The following is a 27,361-nucleotide window of genomic DNA, read 5'->3' as shown; positions in this document are numbered from 1 at the left end:
TTGCTCAGAAGGAGGCCTGGTCCTCAGCCTCCTGGTTAGACCCTCCATGAACGCTGAGTCTCTGGGAGTTAAGACATGACCCTACACACATGACGTGCCTCTTGGGAAGGCGAAGAGGAGAGGAGGCCGTTGAACCAGAGAGAACAAACTTTGGCTGCCTGCCTGACCGTGTGCATTTTTCTGGGCCCAGTTCCAAACCACTTCAGGAACTGGAAGAGACAACTTAACCTCAGGAGAAGAATCTCAGTTTAGAAGAGTTTTACCAAGTGTGCATCAAACACACGGTTGGCAAGTTTGCATTCCTTTGGTGGACTCTGTCCAGATCTGGCTCTGCATTCCTCCTTCTACTGGGGAAGAAGGCTCCTCTTCAGAGGCCTGTGGGAGTTTTGGGTCCAGAGGCAGTGGCCATACTGATTTCCAACTATATGGTCTTTGCCTGTGAGGGACCATATCAGGTCTGTTCTCACCCACCTGTCTGGAGGAGGTTTATTTGATACCAGGAGAACTGGCTGGGGCAGAAGTCCCCGAGAGCACAGCATGGGCTTCAGGCTCCAGCCCTCGGAGTGCAGTGGCCACTAGAGACCAGAAACGAAGGAGCTAGGGCTGGGACTTAGCTGTGAAGGATTCAATAGAGCTGGGGGTCATTTTCCAGGGTCTTAGGTACAATCTCTCTCCTCTATCATGATGTGGGATCCATATTGTGTTCCTGAGTGAGTTTGTGGGTGAGTGTCCAAAATATATGGTCAGTTGTTGCTGGGAGGCAGGGTAGATCTGAAACAAAATAATGGACATAAACAATGTTCTTCTCAATCTTTCTTAGTGTACTCTCCTTACGTCTTGCTGGGCTCCAGCTTAAAATTCTCATCTCCCTTTCCTGAGTGTCTTGCAAACACTCAGTTGTGATGTCAACTCTCTATGATACAAGTGACATTCAACACAAAAAGCTGTAAGCTTTAAAAGCAATCAGGGGATTTCAGGCATGTGGTACCTTTGATGTGTTTATGTACGTATGACTCTGTGTGTGTGTGTGTTGTGTGTGTGTATGTGAGAGAGAGATCTCCAATCTTACCACGATTCAAGCAATGCACCCCATCTATATAGATCTGTGCTCTATTCTGCATTTAAGAAGAAATTTCTTTTCCTTTCTTCTAAAGGGATCAAAAGTGGGAGATATTTTCATAAATCATACTTAAAATTTTTAACATTGAACTCAGTCTTCCTCCATGCACATATTTCATATAGAAAATTGCTGTCTCCCCAAGGAATTTGTAGGGACAGGAATGGTCCTTTCTTTCTTTACTTCCTGTAGAGCCAATAGCACAGCGTGAACCCTCCACACACACTGTGGACAAGGAGGGGTGAAAAAGGGGATGATGGTCATGGGCCAAGTTCCCAGCCAAGTGCCAGTCGTGCACTGGGAGCTAATGCTGACTCAGTGCTTGATACTAAACCAGTGCCTCAGGTTCCAGAGATATGGAAGGGTTCCCAGACCTGTTTACAAAAGTTTTCAGCCTTTGTCCCTCTGTGGTGTTCTGCTGTCTCCTTTGGCATTGTCCTCCTCTTCCTGTAGGCTGTTAAATCTCTTGTAGCCATGAACAATTGGCCATTGATCATTGTTCAGGGGCCTCGAGTTCAGGTTCACTCTGCTTTGTAGTTTCTGGGAAAAGCCTGTTTTTCCTCTTCACCTGCACAACACACCCAGCTGAGGCCATGCTGCCCACTGGGGTGCCTTGGTGGCTCTAGACCCCATGACACACCATTAGCATAGTACCCTGGCAATTTGGGCAGCCAGCTACAGCTGCCTGCATGAGACATGTTAGAGATATGGAGAGAAATTTTAGAATTATCTTTCCACTGAGAAATGCTTTTCCCACATCCAGTGAAACTTGTTGAAACTTGCTCACAGCCTTCTTCCTGCATCCAGAGCAGCTCTGTCCCTAGAAAGCCCATCCTCTAGGCACCTTGGCTAGGTGTCCTCCCAGAGGTCATGAGGAACCTGACCCCCCTAGCCCCAAGTCTCTTCCAGCCATTGTCTCATTCTGAGCATCTTGAGACCATAAAGTGTTATTTGTCTTTTCCTGGAAATGGTTCTGCTTCCCAGAAAAGTCATAACATTGGATTGGTTTTGCTTTCACTTTCTGCCTGTGAATGCCTTTACGATTAGCCAGTTCTCTTCTGATGAGAGGGTTGCCAGAGAGAGGCTGTGTGTAGGTTTTTTCTTTCTGCCTCCACAGTTGGGCTGGTTATCCCTGACCTGACGGAGGCGCTCTGTACCTCTTGCTCTCTCTATTGACCCCAGGAGGACACAGTGTGTGCTTCTTGGCGGAGGACAGCTGTGTGCAGGTGTAAGTTCCTGTGCTGTAGGCTGCAGTGAGGGCTTCAACAGGCTCAACATTTTCAGTTTTCAGTGGAAACGCTGGATCTGATCTTTGACATCTGAAATCTCTCCAGCTCTGGTGAGTGAGACAACTCTGCATCTGTAGTGACTGGGGTCTGCCTCTGTGCTTGGAGGGCTGAGGACAGAGCTGTCTGGGGGAGGCAGCCAGTCAGGTCATGATCTTTACACAACAGACAACCAACTTTGGGTGTGAAGATGCCTTTTGTTGTTGAGAAAATTGAGAGATTATTTGGACTCAGCAGTTGTATTTATGGGATGTCTCCCATAGGAAACTATGCAGTGTTCCCTGTAAAATTCTTGGGTTTTCTGGTTCTAGCATTTCACTGTCATAGAGTCATCTAACAGCTCTGTGAGTTTTTGAAAATTAGTAACAATGCAAATAATGTTCTTCCATTGGCACATAAATCAAATCAAACATAAATGGTGCATATTTGAGGTGTGTGGTGTGCTAACTACTACAGTTTGGTCACTGGATAGTTTATATATGTGTGGAAAGCTCATGATTTTAATTTTATTGTGTTGTTAGGTACTGGGGATGGAACGCAAGGCCTAGTGCTTGTTAAATAAGTGCTTTGCTACTTTAGCTATGCCCCTCCCAAAAAGTGTGATCTTTATCACACCTGTTACTTTTTGGAGCAATTTAAAAAACCCAGAAATGTATTCTCTTAAAGTTCAGGAGGTTAGAAGTTCAAAGTTAGTCTTCATGTGCTATAATCAAGGTATCAGTAGGCTGGCTCCTTCTGGAGAGTCCAAGGAACATCCATTTCCCTCTCTTCCTCAGCTTCATAGGTTACCTGCTTTCTTTGACTCTCAGTCCTTCTTTCATGTTTATTAATCCTCATTCCAATTTCTGCTTTTGTCATTCCACGTCTGTCTTTTGTCTTCTTTCTTCTTCTTGCCTTACTCTTGTAAGGACCTTGGTGATGAGATTGCACCTACCTGGGTAGTCCAGAATATTGGTCCCATCTGATGACCCTTAATTTAATTTCATCAGTCGAGTCCCTGTTGATAAATAAGACTTTCTATTACAGTTTTGGAGGTTTAGGATGTGGACTTGTTTAGGAATTGTTCTTCTGAAAACTTAGGGACTGCTGCACTGTCTTGACTGCTGAGACAGAGAACTCAACAGCACAGAGAATAGGCAGTCTCTTTTCCAGCAGTGGCAACTAAACTCACCAGGAAACAAAATTAGTTATAGTAGCATGAATCAGTGTGAGAGGAGGGAAGTGGCCCATAGAGAGCAGTAGGTTTCTTCAGCAGACCCCATGTTTCTTTCTCTGCTCCATTTTCCTTAAAAATGTCACTTTGTTGTCTTTCTTTTTCACAGAACTTCCACCATTAACTGCCATGGATCTGTACATCACAGCCTTCCTGAAGAATATGACAGGAAAGAACTTTCAGCAATTGGCTGCTGACTTTGTGCCTGAATACTCTAAACTAATCAGTAAGTCGGGAGGAATCCTCTCTCCGGAAAGCCTCAGTAGCATTCAAGCAGCCCTGCAAGAGGGGAAACTAAAGGATGTGGTGGAGAAGATTCAGCAATCACTTACTGAAGCAGAAAATGCTTCCCTGGCTGTGGCTGTGATCGGGGAATCTGGGACAGGGAAATCCAGTTTCATCAATGCCCTGCGAGGACTTAGTCATGAAGAGGAGGGATCAGCAAGTGTTGGGGTTGTGGAGACCACCATGAAGAAAACACCCTATCAACATCCAAAATATCCCAACGTGACCTTTTGGGATCTGCCTGGAACTGGCACCCCCAATTTCCACCCAGACACTTACCTAGAAACAGTGGGATTTGCTGAATATGACTTCTTCATCATCATTTCTTCCTCTCGGTTTAGCTTCAATGATGCTGACCTGGCCCGGAAAATCAATGAGATGGGGAAGAAGTTCTACTTTGTTAGAACCAAGATTGATAGTGACTTATACAATGAAAAGAAATTCAAACCCAAGTCCTTCAAAAGTGAGAAGGTTCTTCAGCAGATCCGAGACTACTGCCTGGCTAATCTTAGTAACATTGGGGTGCTTGAGCCGGACGTCTTCTTGATCTCCAACTTTGATGTGGGTGACTTTGATTTCCCCAAACTGGAGCAGACTCTGCTGAAGGATCTCCCTGCCCACAAGCGCCATGTTTTTGCGCTCTTGTTGCCTGATTTCTGTGATGCTTCAATTGAGATGAAGAGAGATTTCCTCAAGGAAAAAATCTGGCTGAATGCCATGAAGTCAGGAGTTTTGTCTTTCATCCCATTCATGCCCTTCATTAATGGGTTTGATTTGCCTGAACAGGAAATGTGTTTGAAGGTTTACCGAAGCCATTTTGGCTTGGATGATAAATCGATTGAAAAGATTGCTGAGAAGCTGGGTACATCTGTACAGGACATCAAAAGCTACACCAAGTCCTTGGATTTCTGGCACCTTGTGAAGGATGACAGCATAGCCACAAAAGCCATGAAATGTGCTGAATCCTTCTGTGCTTTTAAAGGAGGCCCTTTGTCTGCTGTTGTCCAGTTTCTGAAAATCTACTTTCTACACTCGAAATTCCTCAACACAGTGGCAGATGATGCTAAAATTCTCCTGCGTATGATGAAGTAGAAATGGTATGCCTGGCCTAACCAAATGCACAGGCAAGACTCAGGTCTTGCATTCTCATGATGAGCTGGGGTCCTCTTCCTCCCAGCTTGCAGGCCAGCTCTTCCCTAAGGTAGAAAGAATATCTGTTCTGTGGAGGAAAGCCATTTCTTCACCTGTGAACACTGCTCTGCAATGATTATTTAGCCATAGCCTGTTTTCAGCTTTCATTGATGTTTTGCTTGAAGCATGACAGTAACTCACCATTTGCTATCAATTAATCTATGTGATATGAGCCAGTCTCCTTTTGTACTACTTACTAACATAATAAACAGATTGTGACAATGAGGATGAAAGTTATATATTGTCACTTTATAATTCTTTTCCCTCTCAGTCATCATCTTAATACCCTCCTCACCAAAACAGGGAAGACACAGAAACATGAGAACATAGTTAAATATATAGTAAAACGTTTATAGTGCGAAAATGCAGCAAGATCAAGAGGAGCTGCAAAAAGATGAGAGAAATGGTCTTATGTGTCATAGTTCCCAGGAATGGTTTCTATTTCTGGGAATTTGTCAGTAAAAGCATGGCAGAGCAGCTGCCCAGGGCCAGTGGAGCAGAACCGCCACTGCCCCAGTGATGTCTCTAGGAACAGCTGCTGGTGCCTGTGTCTCATCTCAGAGCTGTCCCTCTACTTCCAAGATTCTTGTTTTTGAATGTGTGATTCAAGCAGTAGAGCACCTGCTTTGCAAATATAAAGTCCTGTAAATTCTGGTTATAAATCCCTTGTCAGATCTGTAGCAACTCCAGTCCTACCCAAAAAATGTTTATGAATAAGTTTTTTTTTTTTTTTGGCAGTACTGGGGATTGAACTTAGAACCTCAAGCAGGTTCTCAACCGCTTCAGTCAGACCTTCAGTTCCAAAGTGGAAATAGTTTTATGATATTTTTTATGGCCCTTAAGAAATGAGAAATCCACAGAAATACGCATCATTTTAATTGGCACTACTGGGGGTTGAATCATGGCCTCATGCTTGCTAGGCAAGCACTGTACCAGTTGAACCATAGTCAGTATTTTTTGCTTTTATTTTTCAGTTAGATTCTCAGACTTGTTTGGGGTGGCCTCAGACTGTGATCCTCCTACCTTCACTGCCGAGTAGCTGGGATTAGAGGCACGGGCCGCCATGCACAGGTTGCTTTAGATAGGGTCTTTCTAACTGTTGCCCAGGTTGGCCTTGAACTGTGATCCTCTTATTCCACCTCATGAGTAACTGGTATTATAGACAGCCATCTTGCCCAGCCTCTCATCTCAACTTTTACCAATGTGAATTCTTCACATTCCTTTCCATTTTCCCCTGCTCATACCCGGTGGACCCATCCTAAAAGCCTCAGAGGCGACCCACCGACATTCCCTGTCATAGAGGCCGGTCCTGATTCTTGTAGAAAAAAAATCATATAAAACAAAAGCACACATACAGACACAAGTGAGGTGTAGAGTCTGAACAAAAGACATAACTTTGTGTGGGTGAAATTTGCTGAGGATATGGAGTGTTCAGGTTCACATCCTCCCTTGGTCTGTGCTCTGCTATGCTGAGGTCTTCTCTGTGCCAACCGGCTCATAGCTTTCCTTGATCACCGTGTGTTGCCTCTTCCTCTTCTGTCACATTTGCTCACTGCTCAGTATGTCATTGTTCATTCTGCTGGAACCTGGAACAAGGGAGACCAGGCACTAGGGTGTGGGGACAGGAACGTTGTCTGCTGTGAGTCATTTGTCAGGGTGGAAAGGAGCTCCCTCTCAGCAAATTCTCCTGCTTCACTTGCCCTATTATTCTTCTTTCCAATAGAGCAAGTTTAGAGGTAAACAAATCTCTCATTTGGGCAACTATAACACCACCACTCATTTCATCAAAGAGGGCTCATGTCCTACCCATCAGTACATCAGCTTATGTCTCTGCACATGAGGAGTCTTGAAAGGGGATTTGTATGTACTCCCTGTTCACTGTCATCCAGACTTCTCCCCCTTGCTTTTGTCCATTAGCAAATACTTATTGAGCACATGCTTATGCTATTTTCTAGTGACAGGAAGAGAAGTAGAAGAACAAAACAAAGATCCTTGCCCTTGTAGATGGAAGAAATATTGGGATCAGAAGGCAGAGAGCCAGATCCACAGACAAGGTAGGAAAACAGCCAGTCAGTCTCTCTGCAGTTGACAAATGCAAGTGAGGAAAGGAAGAGGGGCGATGGGTGGTGGTGGGGGGGTGGTGGGGAGAGTCAGGCAGGAGGATGTTGCAGGGTGAAATAATGAAGTGAGAGAAGTCCCACTAGGCAACATGACATGAAAGAGGGCAGAGGGTAAGTCTGGGTGTATTTGCAGCTAAAGATGCAAAAAGGTGAGGTGGAAAGAGGTCTGATCTATTGGAGGAATCTGATGGGGATTAAGGAAAGTGAGAGACGGGGCAGAGAAGTCAACTCAAAAAATAGCCTTATCAGGAGTTTGTCATTTTAAGTGAGGCAGGATCCCGAGGGCAGGATGGGGTAGAGAAGCGTCCTGGTCTATGTCCCTAACGGAAGGGTCACTGGTTTCTGTTTTCAGCATGACTGTAGAGATGCCAGGGCTGAGAAGGGTCTCTTCTGGGAGCTCTCTGCAATTATCCCAGCTGAAATGAGGATGGTTGAAATGAACAAGGAAATGGGAGAAGTGACAGGATAGACAGGAATATCAATCAGTAGCACTGGCAAAGTGGAGGCTGAGAAAATGTGTTGTTATGTAGATGACTCCTGTGCAGCTGGAGGTGGGGGTAGGCATCACCACTTTTGGAATGAGAAGACTGGAGGAGTTGGAGTGGGGAGAGAGGCCTGGGGTCAGATTCAGTCATGTTCACTTAGTCAAGATCTTCCTAGGTGTACCAATGGGAAATGTTACATGAATAATGCAATATTTGGTCTGGAGTCACGGGAGGGACCTGGGTGCAAATTCTGGAGTTGCCAGATCCTACTTGAAGCTGAGATAACCAAGAGGGTGATGGATTCAGCTGGAACAGAATCAGGACTGAACCCACAGACACCCCGTATATTAAGTGTCATAGTTTGTATGTGGGGGAAAGTGCTTACCTTCATCCACTTTCTGTTTTGTTTTTACGAACTGGTGTTTTGTCTTAGTTTTCTTCTGCATTTGTAATGGAGTACCTTCTTCAGCTCAAGTTTCTTTCTTTTTCATGGCTCAATGCTATCATTTTAAATTCACTAAAAATTCTGTGTTTCCAGGACAATATTCCGGATGCTATGTGTAACAGAACATCAAAGCAGGACCCATTCTTTCTTTTTCACTTTGGCTCTTGAAATGGTTCCATTTCAAGGCAATTTATCCCATAGAAATTTCAAAGGAATTGGTTAGAACCATTTAGAAGGCTATCAAAGAGCTGTCCTCTCTGATGGTATGAGTGGGTTAGGGTATGTGGAGAAATATGTGAAGTGACATTGAGAGAGAGAAATTCAGGGGTGCTGTCTAAGAGGACAAGTATAGTGCACCTGCTTTTCACCTTAAACTTAGATTGAGGCTTTCAGTGGGAGTTTTGTTAGAGCAGTTAGATGACAACAAACTGGTCCCTGTCCCAAGCCTGAGAAATTTAAAGGTTAAGAGCTGGGTTACCCAGCTGAGATAGCAAAGGATCAAAAAGTACTGAGAGGAGAGCATGCTGGTAAAAGGAGGTGATGTGCATTCCATGGTTCCCACCTGGGTCATATGCAGGAGAGAGCTGGCTTAGAGTCATTTCAGGTCATTTTTTCTTTTATATGAATTGAGTATTTACTTCAAAGTGTGACATTTCAAACTTCTATATAATAACTTCTCCACATACCTTTACCTACTCAATATACTTTTAGCAGCACTGGGGTTTGAACTCATGCTTGCTAGGCAGGTGCTGTTACCACTTGAGCCACTCTGCCAGCCCTTCCCACCTATTAATAGTGATCAGACGCTTCATTGAGAAAAACTCTTTACTCAACACAAATCATGTTAAAGTTTCCACAGCTAAAGATTTTGTTGTTTAGAATATTTTCTGTTTCTTTTTTTCTTGGTGGACTGGGTTTGAACTCAGGGCCTTCTACTTGCAAAGAAGGCACTCTACTGCCTTAGCCACCCCTCCATTCCATTCTTCTCTGGTTATTTTGGAGACAGGGTCCTGTGAACTATTTGCCTGGACTAGTCTTGAACTGTGATCCTCCCGATCTCAGCTTGCCAAGTAGCTAGGATTATAGCTGTGAGTCACTGGTTCCCAGCTCAGTTTCTTTCTTTCCTCTTTAAAGGTTTTTTTCTTTTTAAACATTATACCTTTTAAAAGTTATTCTTAGCATATTATAGTTGGGATTCATTGTGACAGTGACCTAAATGCTTAAAATAGACCTTAATAAGATTCACCGCCTCCATCTTTCTTCTTTATCCTTCCAAAATTGTGCCTTTTAACTAGCATACATAGATAGTGTGGGGTGTTTCATTGTGATAATTCCATAGATTTGTACAGTGTACTTAGTGAGCAGAAAATGAAGAAGCCAGCGAGAGAGACGGAGAAAGAATCTGCCACCTTTGTCAGCAGCAGGTCTTTATTAGGGAGAGGAGATCTGAGAAGGACCCTCAGCCTCACAGTAACACTCTGAGAGGGGCAAGGCAGCCTCTCTTACAGGCTGGGGTTTGATGCATCCTGTGGTTGGAAAAGGGAGGGTGGAGGGGGATAGAGATTAGAAAAATGACGCAAAGGGGGGATGAGGAGAGGCGCCGGACTTTAACGGGAAGGTCAGCGAGGCTGGGCAGCCAGCCATATGTGTTGTTTTTCTCTGGCTCTTTTATGGGAGGTAGCCTTGTTTGTATCGTTTTTGTGTCTCTCGATATTCCAGCATTCCTGGCCTTTTATATATATCGCTGGTCTGCCTACTTCCTGCTGGTCAGGTACAATGTGGGGGGTTGTCGAGTCTGGAGAGTTGTAGAAGCATGATGGCTTTAAATTGCTCTCTGGGGTAGCCCGAGAAATGGCAGTAACACACTCCTGTAGAAATCTTTGGAGGATATTAATAAGACTTGGTAGAAACATGAAAGCCAGAGAACACGGATGAGAGGAACTGCCAATGGAGTGAGCCATGGGTATAAGGAGGAAAGAATATCAGTAGGTTGCGAGGATGGTAGCTGTTGTGCCCTATCTTTAAGTTTTTTATTATGTCTCTGACAGTGTCAGATTTATTGGCAAAGAAACAACAATCCTCCCCTAAGAAGAGACATAGCCTGCCCTTTTCAGCTGTGAGAAGATCTAATCCCCTCCTGTTTTGTAGGACGACCACTGCTAATAAGTCAATCTGATCCTGGATTGCAGACATCTGTAAGACAATGCTATTAAGGCTTTCTTTTAGAGCTGTGAGTAGTTTTTGGAATTGGCTGATTGAAACCCCTACTCCATCTATCATGTCCCAATCCTGGTTAAGAGGTGCAGTTCTCTTTTTGTGCATATAAAGCTGACAATGGGGACAGGAATGATTTCTGAGTCAATAGTGTAGGAGACAGGGGGAATCAGAAAATCAGAAAATCCAGTTAGCAGGCAGACACGTGTATGCATGGTAGGGGGGAGGCATCCCATTAATTCGAAAGAGAGGAGGGGTTCTAGCCAGTTGGCATTTTATTTTCCTTTGGTATGAGTGAAAGGAGATGGAGAGGGGAGGCCGTTAAAAGGGGTTGTAAGAGAGGGGAAGAAGCACTAGTGGGTGTGGGGGAGTCCATGATAAGTCGGTGGGTTGGTGGATAGAGGAAAAGCCAGAAGTGAGGTGTGAATAACAGTTTGCAGTTAATTTTAGAGAAGGGATTTGGATAGAGTCTTGTTATGTTAAAGACTAAAATAGCATTGAGGTAGAGTCTCCTGTTACAGAAGTCTGATATGGCTGTAATGAAGTGTCCCTGAAGGGAGGGGATGAAAAGTAGCTGAACGAAATTTTATTGTCCTTTTCCTATCTACCTATCTATCAAAAAAGGCAGGAATGTTGGGGTTGACAGTGAGGACAGGCATGTTAGGACCAGACCATTTCCCTTCTTGTAGGTGGCTTACTGGAAACTCCCCACCCCAAAGACTAACAAAGGGACAGTTGTTAACCTTTATCTCCCTGGATTGGTGCCAAGAATAGTTGAGCAGACAGTAACCTAACTATAACTTATCTTTCTTGATTGCCCAGTAACAATATTTGTTTATGACCTTTTGGTACTCTTTTATTAGCCCCTTATATTTAGCCCAAGCCTGTGTGAGGCAGTGGGCTCTAGCTCTCTTATTGATAGTGGGGAAAGCTTTAATCTATTTTGCTGAGGTGTTAATGAAACTAGAAGATATCTGATGTGCTTAACGGGGGAGAATATTAGTAAAAGTCACTTGCCAGTCTGACCCAGGTAAGTGACCTCTTGCCTGATGGGTGGGAAGGGGGCGGGTCAGATGTTTGATAGGGGGTTAGTTTTGGAGCATATGTTGCAAGAGGATGAGATTTCCTTTAGTGTTTTGTGGACGTTAGGATTAGGAGCAATATGAGTTTTAATAAAATGGAGTAAAGACAGAGGGTAAGAGTGGAAAACTTGGTGGAGGGCAGTTAGTATGGGTTTAGTCTGTAGTTCTGGTAGAATAATGGTATTGTTAAGAAACCAGTATCCTTTGTGTTGGCTATCCCACTGAGTTTTTAATAGTTCAGTTTTTTTTTGTGTGTAATTATAATGAATTGGTAGAATGACCTGGCGTGGAAGTCATTTGTTGGGCTGCCTGTTTAGCTGTGGTGCCTGTCAAATTATGGCTAATAGATGTGAAGGTGTTACCTTTTTGATGTTCCTTACAATGAAGGATGGCAGCTATGTGAGGGAGAGTGTCCGCTAGTAAAAGGGCCATAATATGTTTTGATTGGCAATTGGGGATCCCTTAGTTGTTAAGAAGCCCTGTTCTTTCCACATTTGGCTATTAGAATGGATGATATTGTATGTATATTTTGAGTCTGTATAAATGTTATTAACTGTCTTGTATTTTGCCTTTGTAATGCTCGTGTAAGAGCATACAGTTCTGCCTGTTGGGAGGTAGTCGTAGGAGGGCTACTTGTTTCTATTATGGCATATGTATTATTGTTTGGGTGTCCCTGCATATCCTGCTCTAGCTGCAGTGGTAGTGGGGGCCTTTGTATAGCTACCGTCTATAAACCAGTTGGAGCATCAGGTATGGGGGTGTCTAGGATGTGAAAAAGGTAGTAAGTCAGTCAAAAAATACCTCAATACAGTCATGAGCTGGGGGCTCTGGGTTAGGTGGGATGTTTGAGGGTAAGAGGGTAACAGGGTTTAGTCACTGACATCACCAGAAAGTTACATGAGGTTGTAAGAGAAAGGACTGTATGATCTGAACATGAGATGTGCAGATGGAATTAAAAGCTTTGTGGCTAATTAAGTCTTGACTGTTGTGAGATGACTAGACTGTCATAGGTAAGTTGAAAGTTATTTTTTGAGCTTCTGGTGTTAAGGGAGCTGCTGTGGCCAATACTTTTATTGGCCACTATAAATGGGGTTTAGTTGTTTTGAGAGGTAAGGCTATAGGAACTATTGAATCTCCTGCCCTTTGGGCCACCAGGCCCAAAGCTTGGCCTTTGTCTGAGTGTAGGTATAGACAAATAATTTTGTTAGGATTTGGGATGGAGAGTGCAGGTGTCCTTGATAAAGCTTGTTTGAGGAGATTAAAAGGGGTCAGGAGGTCCCTGGGGCAAAGTAAAGTCTAATGTGGGTCCCCTCTTGCAGCCTCATATAGTGTTTTTGCTATTATTGAATAATTAGGAACCCAGATTCTAAAATACCCAGTTAGCCATAGAAAAGAAAGGATGTCTCTTTTTGTCTTAGGGGAAGGAATTTGGAGTATGGTGGTTTTCTCTTTTGAGGTATTTGACAATATCCTGAAGTTAATAAAAGTCCCATGAATGATACTGAAGTTGAGATAACTTGGGCCTTATTTTTTGATACCCAATATCCCCAGTGTGTTAATGAATTAAAGAGAATAATTGTGTGGGTTTTACATAAGGATTTTGAGGGGTTACATAGAAGGAGTTCATCTACATATTGGTGAGCTTGCTTGGTAAAGACTGAAGGAATTGAGATCTTGCTGTAAGGCTTGGCCAAAAAGGTGAGTGGAGTCACTGAATCCCTGGGGGAGGACTGTCCAAGTTAATTGTTGGGTGTGATAAGTAATGAGATCTGTCCACATGAAGGCAAATATGGGTTGGGAGGAGGGATGTAAGGAATCATAAAGAAGGTGTCCTTGAGATCTAGGACTGAAAAGAAAGAGTTTTGGGGAGGAATCTGGGGGAGAGGAGTATAAGGACTAGGCACATTAGGATGAACAGGGTTAAAGGCAGCATTGATTTTTTTTAAGTCTTGGACTAATCTAAAGGAGCCATTGGGTTTTTTAACTGGGAGGATTGGAGTGTTGTAAGGGGAGTTAACAGGGATTAAGAGATGAGAGGTTTTGAGTTGATCTATAATTAATTTTAATCCCATATGTCCCTCCTTGCCCAAGGGACATTGTGGGATGACGATGAGGGTGGAGGGGTCTTTATGAGTAATCTTACAGGAGTATGATGTGAAGCTATGGAGGGGTGGGATGTGTCCCAAATTTGGGGATTGACTTCTGTAAGAGGTGGGGAGAGGTTTTGGGCTGTGGAAGGTCCTGTATAGGGAGAATAAATTGTATGTGCTGGCCAGAATTAATGGATGGGATAAAAATGGTGGTTTTGAGTATATGGAGTATATTCATCTTAATTTTGGAAAGGGACAAACTGGGATGACCAGGAAGGAGTGTGTAAAGGACTTAGTTCCAAAAGTACAATAGAGAGGGGGTGTTATGCTGGGTGTGTTTGGTATGCCATCTACTCTCACAACATTCGCTGGTAAATGGATGGAATTGGAGAACATCATTCTGAGTGAGGTTAGTGAAGGAGGACTTTTTAAGGGCACCCACATATTTGGTGAAAACTGATCTGGATGCCCCAGTATCAAGAAAGAAAGAACTATGTTTTCCTGATAGTGTCTCAGTTACCCGTGTATCAGTGGACTTGCCAGTGGTGGGGACTTTATGATCCGGGTCTTATCAGTCTCCTAGTGGAAACATTGGTATTGGATCCTCAGTTGGGGGGCTATTAAGAATTTGAGGCTGTACACGTGGAAAAAGCTGTTTTCCCTGTGGACAGTCCACCCTCCAATGTTCCCATTGTCAACATTGTGGGAAGGCCTTGTTGGTGGACATGGATTAAGGCAAGATTTTGCCCAGTGTCCCTTGTTTCCACACTTGAAGAAGTCCCCAGAGGGCTGTTAGCCAGGTCCTTTGGGTAGGTTTTTTAGGGTGGTATGGGGTGTCTGCTTTTGGTTTTGGAGTATGGAGGTCAGCATCTGATATTCTGTGCAGGTATTTTTGTCCCTTAATTGTTTGGCTTCCTCATCCCTATTGTTAAAAAACTCAAAGGCTCTGTTTATTCATATTTGTTGGTGAGTCTGGGGGCCCTTTTCAAGTTTTTGGAGATTTCTTCAGATGATGTCTTGAGCTGACTAACTAATAACGGAGAGATGTAAGAAAATACGGCCCTCTTGGGAAGTGAGGTTTAAAGTAGTATATTTAATCATTGCTTCCATGATGTGATTAATAAAGAGGGTGAGGTTTTCATCTTGATAGTTCCATTGAGGCTCAGTCTTAGGTACTGCCTCAGTGGCAGGGGGATGTCTATTGGGATGCTGTCCATGGAGTTGATCAGTATGCTGCTCTTCTGCCTTCCATGTTCCCTCCTTTTCATCCTCCATGAGAGTGTCATTAATAATATTATAAATGTCACCCCATGTGAGGGCACAGGCCTGGAGTAAGATGGAGGAATTTTTTATGGTATCTTAGATTGTCGTCTGAAAAGGAGCCCAATTGTTGTTTGATTTGGGAGATATCTAACATAGAGAAAGGGACATGGTCTCTGACTATTCCTTCCACTTGTGCCACCTCTCATAGGGGAAGAACTGGGGCTGGAGGGGAATGTGTAGATGTGGATAGTTGTAGGAGTGTGGGAGTGTTTGTTTGGGATTAGGTGTGAGTTGCAGACAAAGAAAGGGAAGGGGCCGTGATTGAGGAGGGGTCTTCTAGGGAAAGTTGGGAGGAAGAGTCTTCTGGAGAGGAGAAGGAGCTTGGAGGAGTTGGGTTGGGGGAAGGGGAGACCAATAAAGAGGAGGTCCATTAGCGGGATCTGGATCAAAAGTTGATGGAAAGGGACTGGGAGCAGGAGCTGAGGGGGAGGGGTGAGAATCAAGAAGAAGGACTTTGAGGGGGCTGCAGTTTGAACAAAGGGAAGGTCTGGATTTGAGATGAAAGAAAGCCTGAAGATAAGGGGCCTCTTGCCATTTGCCATTTAAAATTGTCAAGATCTTGGAGAATATTGGGATCAAAAGTGCCAAATTTAGGCCATTTTGAAGAGTTATCTAATCTATATTGTGGCCAAATTTGTGTGGAAAAACAGATGAGGTATGTTTGTTTTAAACTCTTTAGGCCTAATTTTGTGAGGTTACTCAGGAGACACCTCAGGGGTGAGTCAGAGGGAATTTTAGAGTGAGTATTACCCATGGCTGGGGTCAGGAAGTTTTCTTTATGGCATCTCCCACAGAAAGCTTACAAAACCAGAAAAAATGAATCGGGCAGTAGGCAGACGTCTCTAACCTACATAGCCAAGGGCCAGACTTGGGGGGTAGAGGGGGCAAATGGCTGGAGTAAGAGAGGGATGGGGAGAGACAAGAACAACGAAGGTGCCATGGAGTGCCAGACAGAGAGTCCAGGTCTTACCCATCCCTGTAGAAACTGGAGCCAGTGTTGAGTGTGTGGAGTGGAATTGGTGAAGGGCCCTGAAGGAGGTCTCAGAGGAACAGGAAATTAGGGCTTATGTATGACCAAAAGGTCAGGCCCCAGAGCAGTGTGGCTATTACGTAGAAAAAGCCTACTAACAATAATTTTTGGGCTCAAGTCCAATCAGAAGGGGTAGTTGCTCCCAACTCTGTGCCTAAAAGAACTGTCAGTATGATGGTGAGGCTTAGCAGAACTCATAACAGTGATAGAAGATAGGGAGAGAAAGAGTTTTGTAGAGGTTGGGCAGTTTGAAGATGGAATTGGGCACCAGCCATGTCCCTCTTGGGAGCTTATGCACCTCTTGGCCCTAGTGCATCCTTATAAGCCCCAGATCTGAGACCCTGTGGGGGTGCACCATTGACCATATAAGGATTGCCACGAATGGAAGTAGCCTGAGCTTGGCATTCCCTCACTTGAAACTCTCTCCCGGGTTTGAGCACCAAATGAAAGGAAAATGCAGAAGCAAGAGAGAGAGAGAGAGAGAGAGAGAGAGAGAGAGAGACCTAGAAATAATCTGTGACCTTTGCAAGCAGCAGGTCTTTATTAGGGAGAGGAGACCTGACAGGGTCCCTCGACATCAGAGTAACACCCAGAGAGAGCCAGAGCACGCCTCTCTTACAGGCTGGGGTTTTAAGCACCCTGTGGAGGGAAAAGGGAGGTTGGAGGGGGATGGGCATTAAAAATGATTGTGAAAGGGTAATGGGGGAAGGTGCTGGACATTATCGGGAAGGTCCATGGGGCTGGGCAGCCAGCCATATGTGTTGTTTTTCTCTGGCTCTTTTATTGGAGGTAGCCATGTTTGTATTGTTTTACTGTTTGTCGATATTCCAGCACTTAGAATAAGTTCACTCCCTCCCTTATATTCCCTTACTCCCGCCCAGGAAAGGAGCTTTAGTGTCTATGGGCAACACATTGTGGTAGTTATTAAGTTTGTTTTATAGATTGCTGTGGTGGTATAAGAGTATAAATTTGTTCACTGTTACCAACCTTTGTCCTGCCTAGTACAGGGGGTAGAAGTGTACCTTTGTTAATTTATGTTCTGTTTTTAGGTTGAAGGATAAGGAGCTTTTCTACTATCTATCAGTAACTGTTAGCTCAGCACATATGGGGTTGCTGTGTCTGTTGCCTTTCACTGAGGTGCAGGCAGAGATGCTATAAAAGAGAGATACAAACACTGACTGAGCACAGGGGCTGCCTCGGTCTCATTCTCAGTGCAGACCATGCAGCTGGGTGCTGGGTGCATGGCCAATCAGAACCCAGGTTCCAACCATTTCTATACCCCACAGCCTCCTAGTCTTTCCCAGTCTTCCTGAGTCTTGCTGGTGTAGCAACCAACTTCTGGTCCTGCCCTGCTTATCACATCAAGCCTACGTGTCACACATATATCTCAGTCCTCCTCTGACTCTCTCCCTATGCTACGGTTTTGATTGCCACCCACTCCCAAAGTTCATGTGTTGGAAATTCCATCTCTAATATAATAGTGTGGAGAAGTGTGGTGAAATAAGAAGTGATAAGGTCTTGATGCTCTGCTCTCGTGATATACAGTAATGTACTTAGCTCGAGTGGGTTATTTATCATGAGAGTGCTGTTATAGAAGTGACATTGGCCTCCTCTTGCTCTTTCTCCCTTGTGCTCTTCTGCCCGTTCAACTTCCACCATGTTATGTTGCAGTGAGAAGGCCCTAGCCAGATGTAGGCTCCTTAATCTTATGTTTGCCAGATCTACATTTCTTTATAACATTTCTTTATAAAGTGCTCAGTTAGGTGTTTTCTTATAGCAACAGGAAACAGATTAATACAGGAGTGGTGGAAGTCATCCAATCCAAAATTACAACTTGCCAAAGGAAAGGTTTAGAAAAATGAAAGTATAAGTCACCAAAATGAAATGATGCTCAATAAAGTGATCCTATTTATGGTTAGAAACAAGTATATCCACTCAATAGTGTATACCTGCATAAGGAACCAGTGTGTGGGTGTGTTTGTGTGATGGCACTTAAAGAGATGGAGGATTTTAGTCTCTCTCCTTCTGTCCATCCCTTCCTTACTACTTTTCTTCCGTTCTTTCTCTCTCCTCTCATTTCCCCTCTGTACTCTTCTTTTCTCCTCCTCCTTCATCTTCATTTTTTGAAACAGGGTCTCACTATATAGAGAGGCTGACCTTGAATCCGGATATTCCGGCCTCATCCTCTTTAGTGGGAGATTATAGGTGTGAACCAGCACACCTAGCTTATGTTTATTATTCTATTCTTGTAAAGGCTTATATTGTCCAAAAGACATAAAGGTTTCTTAGTTTCATTCTCATTTTCTCTCAGTGAGTATATTAACATCAACCAATGAGGTTCACCAGACAAAGGTTGTTCATAGTTTTTTCCTTCATTCTGGGGCTTGCCACTACAAGCCTGAGGGAGGCTCTCTGTACCTCTTACCCTCTGTGCTTTCCCTAGGAGGACACAGCCTGTACTTTCTGGTGGAGGACAGGTGTGTACATGTCCTAGTTCCTGTGCTGTGGGTGTAGTGAATGCTTCATCAGGCTCAGCATTTTCACCTTTCAGTGAAAACGTTGTATCTGATCTTTGACATCTGAAATCTCTTCAGTTCTGGTGAGTGAGAAAACTGGGTCTGTAGTGACTGGGTCTGGTTTTGTGCTTGGGGGCCTGAGAACAGTCCTGTCTGGGAGGGAGCAAGTCAGGTCATCATCTTTATATAACAGACAACCTTGAATGTGAAGAGACCTTTTGTTTTGAGAAAATTGAGAGAATATTTGGACTCAGCAGGGTATTTATGGGGTGTCTCCCATAGGAAACTATGCAGTGTTCATTATAAAATTCCTGGGTTTTCTGGCTCTAGCATTTCACTGTTGTGGAGTCATCTAAGAGCTCTGTGAGTTTTTCAAAACTAGTAACAATGCAAATAATGTTCTTCCATTGGCACATAAAGCAAATCTGTCTGTTGAGGTTCAGGTGACTCCCGTCCTTCTCCATACAAAGAACATGTTTGCCTCTGTTGTCACACTCATGGAAATGTACGTTAGATAAATGTGTCTGCTCTTCAAGATTCTCTAAGAACTCTCCTGGCTATAACACCTGCCTTGTTATGTCATTAATAGTCACTAGTAGAATCCTTAGCACATGTTCATTTTGTTTTGTTTGAGAGTCAGGTCTTTTTTCTTATTTTGAAAGCTTTTTTTGAAGGGCCTGTAGGATGGGGACATCAAGCACACCCTACTGGAAAAGCCCTGTGTTCATCCTTGAGCCAACATGATGTGTGTGGATATTTTAAAAAATTCTCAGTCTCCTGATATAATCTTCCTCACTTTTATAAAGAACAAATTGAAGACCCTACCAATAATATAACAACAATTATCTTGAGTTGGCTTGGTTAAATCAAAATGGGACTGTCTGTAGTTAATATGGAAAATTTAAGTTGCATTTACTTCCTTCCTAGAACACTTAGATTTATGTGCCTGATAACCACTCAGAATTTGCTACCATAGTGCAGTTACTCCTGCATTGACTTGTGTACTTGTTTATATTTCTTATGGAACACAGGCAGGCAGGATACCTGGTGACTTGACTCAGAACCTGTCTTGCCGTTGCCTTAATTCATGCCCTGATATCCTGCAGTAGTTGGGAAGTGAGTATGTCTGGAAGGCTTCTGTGTTCACTAAGGTGCTGGCCTGACAGAGTCATCCTGCAGCTTTTAGGAAAATCAGAAACTGATGATAAATTTCCCATTGTTGCTGTCAGAAATTGTCACAAACTCAGTGGCTGAAAACAACACTGCTTCAAAGTTCCCATAGGCAAGAGTGGCAGCAAGAGGAAGAGGTAGATGGAGCTAAGATATGGGGGTCAACAAAATTGTCTATGAAGGAGTGCATACATAAAGAAAATGTGGTATACATACACAATGGAATATCATTTAGCTAAAAAATAATAAAATCCTGTTCTGTGAAAACATGAATGAGCCTGGAACACATTATGTTAAATGACATAACCCAAAGACAAATATTCATGTTCTCAACTGTGGAAGCTAAAAAAGTTAATCTCAGAGGACTAGAAAAATAGTGGTACCAGAACCTGAGAAGGGATGAGGAGAAGGAAGTTGTGCTCGTCAGCTTTCCATTACTGTGACAAAATACCTGAGATAATCAGCTTATAAAGTGGAAGGGTTTATTTAGCCCATGATTTCAGAGGGTCTAGTCCATCATCAGTTGACTTTGACACTATGGACCTATGGTGGTGGTGACATATCCCCTTATGGTGGGGAGTGTGTGGGAGAGCACCTTTCCTGCCTCATCATGACTAGGAAGCAAAGAAAGAATGAACAATGTGACAGGGCCCACTAGGGCCCACCTCCTATTTGTTCTACCACTTGCCAAAAAAGCCATATGTGAATGCCAAAGACTTCAACACATTGGCCTTTGGGGGACATTCAAGATGCAAACATCAGCAGGAGATAGAGAAGTTTTGGTGTATGCCTTTAGAAACGCAACTAGGTGGGAGGATTAAGTTCTAGTGATCGGGAGCCCAGAAGGGCGACTGTGGTTAATAACCTACTGTGTATTTGAAAATAGCTTCAGGAGAGGAATTTGAATCTTTCCAAAACCAACAAATAATGCATATTCGATGTTCTGGGTATGCTACTTTCTCCGTTGACCATTGGACATCGTATACATGTTTGGAAAGATCACAGTTGAACACTCCATGAATCTCTGCAGTAATCATGTAACAATTAGAAGCCCATAAAGTTATTGTCTTCCTAGTGTGGAGGTCAGAAGTCCAAAGTGCTAAAACCAAGTCCAGGTGTTAAAATCAAGGTACTAGCAGTACTGGATCCTCCTGGGCTTTCTTTCTTTTTTTTTTTTTTTGGCGGTACTGGCATTTGAACTCAGGGCCTCACACTTGCTAGGCATGGATCCTCCTTCTGTGAGTCCAGGGCGCACTCTGTTTCCTTGTCTTCCTCAGTCCATGGTTACCTGCATTTCTTGGCTCTCAGTAATTCTTTCATCTTTACTAATCTACACTCCAACTTCTGTTTTAGTCATTTCATGTCTGTCTTTTGTCTTTTTTCTTCTTCCTGCCTTACTCTTGTAATCTTGATGAGATTGAGCACACCTGGGTAGTCCAGAATATTGTTCCCATCTGAAGATCCTTAATTTAATCACATCAGTCAAGTACCTTTCTCCATGTAATGTTAGTTATTCAAAGGTCTGGGGTGTACAATGTGGATAACTTTAAGGACAATTATTATAATCATCAATGTATGTACCCAATGTCAACGCACCCAATTTCATCAAACATCCCCTGAAAGACCTAAAAGCATATATAAATGCCAACACAGTGGTGGTGGGAGACTTTAACACCCCATTATCATCAATAGATAGGTCATCCAAACAAAAACTCAATAAAGAAATCCAAGATCTAAAATATGCAATAGATCAAGTGGACCTAGTAGATGTCTACAGAACATTTATTCCAACTTCTACACAATATACATTCTTCTCAGCAGCCCATGGAACCTTCTCCAAAATAGATCATATCCTAGGGCACAAAGCAAGCCTCAGCAAATATAAGAAAATAGAAATTATACCATGCATACTATCTGACCACAATGCAGTAAAAGTAGAACTCAACAACAAAAGTAAAGACAAAAACCATGCAAACAGCTGGAAACTAAATAACTCATTACTTAATGAAGAATGGATCATCGATGCAATAAAAGAGGAAATTAAAAAGTTCCTGGAAGTCAATGAAAATGAAAACACAACCTACCGAAATCTATGGGACACAGCTAAGGCAGTCTTGAGAGGAAAGTTTATAGCCATGAGTGCATATCTTAAAAAGATTGAAAGATCCCAAATCAATGACCTAATGATACATCTCAAACTCCTAGAAAAACAAGAACAAGCAAATCCCAAAACAAATAGAAGGAGAGAAATAATAAAAATAAGAGCTGAAATCAACGAAATAGAAACCAAAAAAACCATACAAAGAATTAATGAAACAAAAAGTTGGTTCTTTGAAAAAATAAACAAGATCGATAGACCCCTGGCAAACCTGACTAAAATGAGGAGAGAAAAAACCCGAATTAGTAGAATCAGGAATGCAAAAGGAGTGATAACAACAAACACCATGGAAGTCCAGGAAATCATCAGAGACTACTTTGAGAACCTATATTCAAATAAATTTGAAAATCTAAAAGAAATGGACAGATTTCTAGATACATATGATCATCCAAAACTGAACCAAGAGGAAATTAATCACCTGAATAGACCTATAACACAAAATGAAATTGAAGCAGCAATCAAGAGTCTCCCCAAAAAGAAAAGTCCAGGACCTGATGGATTCTCTGCTGAATTCTATCAGACCTTTAAAGAAGAACTGATACCAACCCTCCTTAAACTGTTCCATGAAATAGAAAGGGAAGGAAAACTGCCAAACACATTTTATGAAGCCAGTATTACACTTATCCCAAAACCAGGCAAAGACACCTCCAAAAAGGAGAACTATAGGCCAATCTCCTTAATGAACACTGATGCAAAAATCCTCAACAAAATAATAGCAAACCGAATTCAGCAACACATCAAAAAAATTATTCACCACGACCATTTAGGCTTCATCCCAGGGATGCAGGGGTGGTTCAACATACGAAAATCAATAAATGTAATAAACCACATTAACAGAAGCAAAGACAAAAACCACTTGATCATCTCAATAGATGCAGAAAAAGCCTTTGATAAGATCCAACATCATTTCATGATAAAAGCTCTAAGAAAACTAGGAATAGAAGGAAAGTTCCTCAACATTATAAAAGCTGTATATGACAAACCTGCAGCCAGCATTATACTTAACGGAGAAAAACTAAAACCATTCCCTCTAAAATCAGGAACCAGACAAGGATGCCCACTATCTCCACTCCTATTCAATATAGTACTGGAATTCCTAGCCAGAGCAATTAGGCAAGAAGAAGGAATAAAAGGAATACAAATAGGTAAAGAAACTGTCAAAATATCCCTATTTGCAGATGACATGATCCTATACCTTAAAGACCCAAAAAACTCTACTCAGAAGCTTCTAGACATCATCAATAGCTATAGCAAGGTAGCAGGATATAAAATCAACATAGAAAAATCATTAGCATTTCTATGCACTAACAATGAGCAAACTGAAAAAGAATGTATGAAACAATTCCATTTGCAAGCCTCAAAAAAAATCAAATACCTAGGTGTAAACCTAACAAAAGATGTGAATGACCTCTACAAGGAAAACTATACACTTCTGAAGAAAGAGATTGAGGAAGACTATAGAAAGTGGAGAGATCTCCCATGCTCATGGATTGGTAGAATCAACATAGTAAAAATGTCTATACTCCCAAAAGTAATCTACATTTTTAATGCCATTCCCATCAAAATTCCAATGACATTCATTAAAGAGATTGAAAAATCTACTGTGAAATTTATATGGAAACACAAGAGGCCACGAATAGCCAAGGCAATACTCAGTCAAAAGAACAATGCAGGAGGTATCACAATACCTGACTTCAAACTATATAACAAAGCAATAACAATAAAAACAGCATGGTACTGGCACAAAAACAGACATGAAGACCAGTGGAAAAGAATAGAGGACCCAGATATGAAGCCACACAACTATAACCAACTTGTCTTTGACAAAGGAGCTAAAAATATATGATGGAGAAATAGCAGCCTCTTCAACAAAAACTGCTGGGAAAACTGGTTAGCAGTCTGCAAAAAACTGAAACTAGATCCATGTATATCACCCTATACCAAGATTAACTCAAAATGGATCAAGGATCTTAATATCAGACCCCAAACTCTAAAGTTGATACAGGAAAGAGTAGGAAATACTCTGGAGTTAGTAGGTATAGGTAAGAACTTTCTCAATGAAACCCCAGCAGCACAGCAACTAAGAGATAGCATAGATAAATGTGACCTCATAAAGCTAAAAAGCTTCTGTTCATCAAAAGAAATGGTCTCTAAACTGAAGAGAACACCCACAGAGTGGGAGAAAATATTTGCCAACTATACATCAGACAAAGGACTGATAACCAGAATATATAGGGAACTTAAAAAACCAAATTCTCCCAAAACTAATGAACCAATAAAGAAATGGGCAAGTGAACTAAACAGAACTTTCTCAAAAGAAGAAATTCAAATGGCCAAAAAACACATGAAAAAATGCTCACCATCACTAGCAATAAAGGAAATGCAAATTAAAACCACGCTAAGATTCCACCTCACCCCTGTTAGAATAGCCATCATCAGCAACACCACCACCAACAGGTGTTGGCGAGGATACAGGGAAAAAGGAACCCTCTTACACTGTTGGTGGGAATGTAAACTAGTACAACCACTCTGGAAAAAAATTTGGAGGCTACTTAAAAAGCTAGACATCGATAAACCATTTGATCCAGCAATACCACTCTTGGGGATTTACCCAAAAGACTTTGACACAGGTTACTCCAGAGGCACCTGCACACCCATGCTTATTGCGGCACTATTCACAATAGCCAAGTTATGGAAACAACCAAGATGCTTCACCACTGACGAATGGATTAAGAAAATGTGGTATCTATACACAATGGAATTTTATGCAGCCATGAAGAAGAACGAAATGTTATCATTCGCTGGTAAATGGGTGGAATTGGAGAACATCATTCTGAGTGAGGTTAGCCTGGCCCAAAAGACCAAAAATCGTATGTTCTCCCTCTTATGTGGACATTAGATCAAGGGCAAACACAACAATGGGATTAGACTATGAGCATATGATAAAAGGAAGAGCACACAAGGGAGGGATGAGGATAGGTAAGACACCTAAAAAATTAGCTAGCATTTGTTGCCCTTAATGCAGAGAAACTAAAGCACATACCTTAAATGCAACTGAGGCCAATAGGAAAAGGGAAACAGGTACTAGAGAAAAGGTTAGATCAAAAAAAATTAACCTAGAAGGTAACACCCACCCACAGGAAATCAATGTGAGACAATACCCTGTATAGCTATCCTTATCTCAACCAGCAAAAACCCTTGTCCCTTCCTGTTATTGCTTATATTCTCTCTACAACAAAATTAGAAATAAGGGCAAAATAGTTTCTGCTGGGTTTTGAGGTGGTAGGGGGGAGAGGGAGGCGGTAGAGTGGGTGGTAAGGGAGGGGGTGGGGGCAGGGGGGAGAAATGAACCAAGCCTTGTATGCACATATGAATAATAAAAGAAAAAAAAGGACCATTATTCTGACAATTTAGGGACTACTTACAGTGTCTTGACTCCTAGACTTAGAAACCAACAGCACAGAGAATATGCAATCTCTTCTCCGGCAGTGGAAACAAAACTCGCCAGGAAGAAATTATTTAGAGTAAAATGAGTCAGTTGAGAGAATGTGTGTCAGTGTGGCCCTAGAGACCAATGTGTCTTTTCACCTGACCCCATGTCTCTGTTTCAATGCTCATTTCTCTTTACTTCTTTTTCTCTCTCCTTTACACAGACCGTCCACAGTTAATTGCCATGTATCAGTCCATCCTAAACTTATTGAAAAATCTGAGACAGGGGAATTATCAGCAATTGGCTGCTGACTTTGAGCCTGAGTACTTCAAATTAATCAGTAAGTCAGGAGGCATCCTCAGTGTAAAATCTCTCAGTAACATTCATGCAGCCCTGTAGGAGGGGAAAGTTGAAGATGTGGTGGATGAGATTCAACAATTACTTAATGCACCAGAAAATGCTTCCCTGAATGTGGCTGTGATGGGAGATTCTGGGTCTGGGAAGTCCAGTTTCATCAATGCCCTGTGAGGGCTTAGTCACCAAGAGGAGGGATCAGCCAGTGTTGGGGTTGTGGAGACCACCATGAGGAAAACCCCCTATCAACATCCAAAATATCCCAAGGTGACCTTCTGGGACCTACCTGGAAATGGGAGTCCCAATTTTCACCCAGACACTTACCTAGAAACAGTGGGCCTGGCTGAATACGACTTCTTCATCATCATTTCTTCCTCTCGGTTTAGCTTCAATGATGCTGACCTGGCCCAGAAAATCAATAAGATGGGGAAGAAGTTCTACTTTGTTAGAACCAAGGTGGACAGTGACTTATACAATGAAAAGAGAGCCAAACCAAAGTCCTTCCAAAGGGAGAAAGTTCTTCAGCAGATTTGAGACGATTGTGTGACTCATCTCCAAAACAGTGGAGTGCCTGAGCCCCAGGTCTTCTTGGTCTCCAACTTTGACCTGGGTGACTTTGATTTACTAAAATTGGAGAAGACTCTGCTGAAGGAGCTCCCTGCCCACAAGCACCGTGTACTTGCACTCCTGATGCCCAGTTCCTCTGAAGATGCCATTGAGATGAAGAAAACCTTCCTCAGGGAGAAGATCTGGCTGGAGGCCCTGAAGTCAGCAGCTGTGGGCTTGGTGTCCTGCATGCCCTTCATCAGTGGCTTTGGTGTTGCTGAACAGCAAGCATGCTTGAAAGTTTACCGAAGCCATTTTGGTGTGGATAATGAGTCAATTGAAAAGATTTCTCAAAGGCTGGTGTATCTGTGGATCACCTGAAGAGATTAATCAAATTCTTAGATTTCTGGCACATTGTGAAGGATTACAGTATAGAAGCACAAGCCATGAGTTATGCTGAGCACTTGTGTTCAGTTACTGGAGGACCTGTGTCTGCTGTCATCCAGTTCTTTAAAGTTTACTTTCTACACATAAAATTCCTTGATACAGTGGCTGATGATGCTAAACTCGTCTTGCATGAGATGAAGCAACAGTGATACACCTTACTTAACAGATGGCAAATGGACCTCATGTCTTTCATTCTCAGTGTGGGGATGGGGGTCCTCTTCCATGTTGGGGAAGGCCATTGCTCTACTTGGGACTACACTGCTGTGCATGGTTACTTGGCCTTAGCTTCTTTTTTGCATTTACTGACCTATTTTGCTTGAACCATGATAGCAACACACATTTTACTTTTAATAATCTCTATGTGTTCTGAAGTAGTCTACTTTTGCATTATTTACTCAGATAATAAACAGCTTGTAACAATTAAGACGAGAATTATACATTGTCATGTTATAATTTTTTTTCTCTCAGTCATCATCTCAATATCTTCCTCTCCACAATAAGAGAAGACCCACAAATATGAGATCCCATCTAAACACATAGCAATAAATATAGTGTGAAAATGCAGCAGGTAGAGAAAAAATTAGAAAAATGATATTGGATATTATATTTCAAAGCAATAGGTTCTATTTATGAGACTTTCTCAACACTGCATGGGTGGGAGTCCAGTGAATGAACCCAGGATATTGAGAGAGTAAAGTTAAATCAGGAGGGGACCTGGAAAGCAATGATGCATTGAAATGGCATAAGGAGGAAAGTGTGGTATTTGCTTTTGCTAAAATCTCTGATATTGGACCCAGAAAAAACCAACTTAACTTGCCTCAATCGTTGGGCATTGTGATTACTACTGTTACAGTAATTG

The 27,361-nt window shown here is 42.5% G+C and overlaps 2 protein-coding genes and 1 pseudogene across 7 annotated transcripts in view; all 3 read left to right on the top strand.

Annotated features, from left to right (window-relative positions):
* Positions 1 to 5,329, top strand: part of LOC109680887 (interferon-gamma-inducible GTPase 10-like) — a 58,733-nt gene extending 53,404 nt beyond the window's left edge. For 2 of the 3 annotated variants that reach the window (XM_074057579.1, XM_020155538.2), the window contains exon 2: positions 3,726 to 5,329. In XM_074057579.1, coding sequence (XP_073913680.1) covers positions 3,746 to 4,993 — 1,248 coding nt within the window. In that variant the 5' untranslated portion in view covers positions 3,726 to 3,745 and the 3' untranslated portion in view covers positions 4,994 to 5,329. Of the gene's footprint in view, positions 1 to 2,150; positions 2,457 to 3,725 lie in introns of those variants that run through there. The other variant, XM_020155537.2, reaches the window with a different exon arrangement.
* LOC109680884 (interferon-gamma-inducible GTPase 10-like) overlaps positions 1 to 27,361 on the top strand; it is a 105,913-nt gene that overhangs the window by 52,316 nt on the left and 26,236 nt on the right. The window contains exons 1-2 of one of the 4 annotated variants that reach the window (XM_074057570.1): positions 10,321 to 11,386; positions 18,325 to 18,480. The exons of 1 other annotated variant lie outside the window; for it this stretch is intronic. The gene's annotated coding sequence lies outside the window, so the exon portion shown is untranslated. Of the gene's footprint in view, positions 1 to 10,320; positions 11,387 to 13,034; positions 13,137 to 18,324; positions 18,481 to 27,361 lie in introns of those variants that run through there. 2 more of the 4 variants (XM_074057569.1, XM_020155529.2) reach the window with 2 other exon arrangements.
* LOC109680883 (interferon-gamma-inducible GTPase 10-like) lies at positions 9,675 to 26,926 on the top strand (annotated as a pseudogene).

The sequence above is a fragment of the Castor canadensis genome, chromosome 16, assembly GCF_047511655.1.
Source record: "Castor canadensis chromosome 16, mCasCan1.hap1v2, whole genome shotgun sequence".
Lineage (NCBI taxonomy): Eukaryota > Metazoa > Chordata > Mammalia > Rodentia > Castoridae > Castor > Castor canadensis.
The sequence above is the reverse complement of the archived record's forward strand: the minus strand, read 5'-3'. Positions and strand labels throughout refer to the sequence as shown.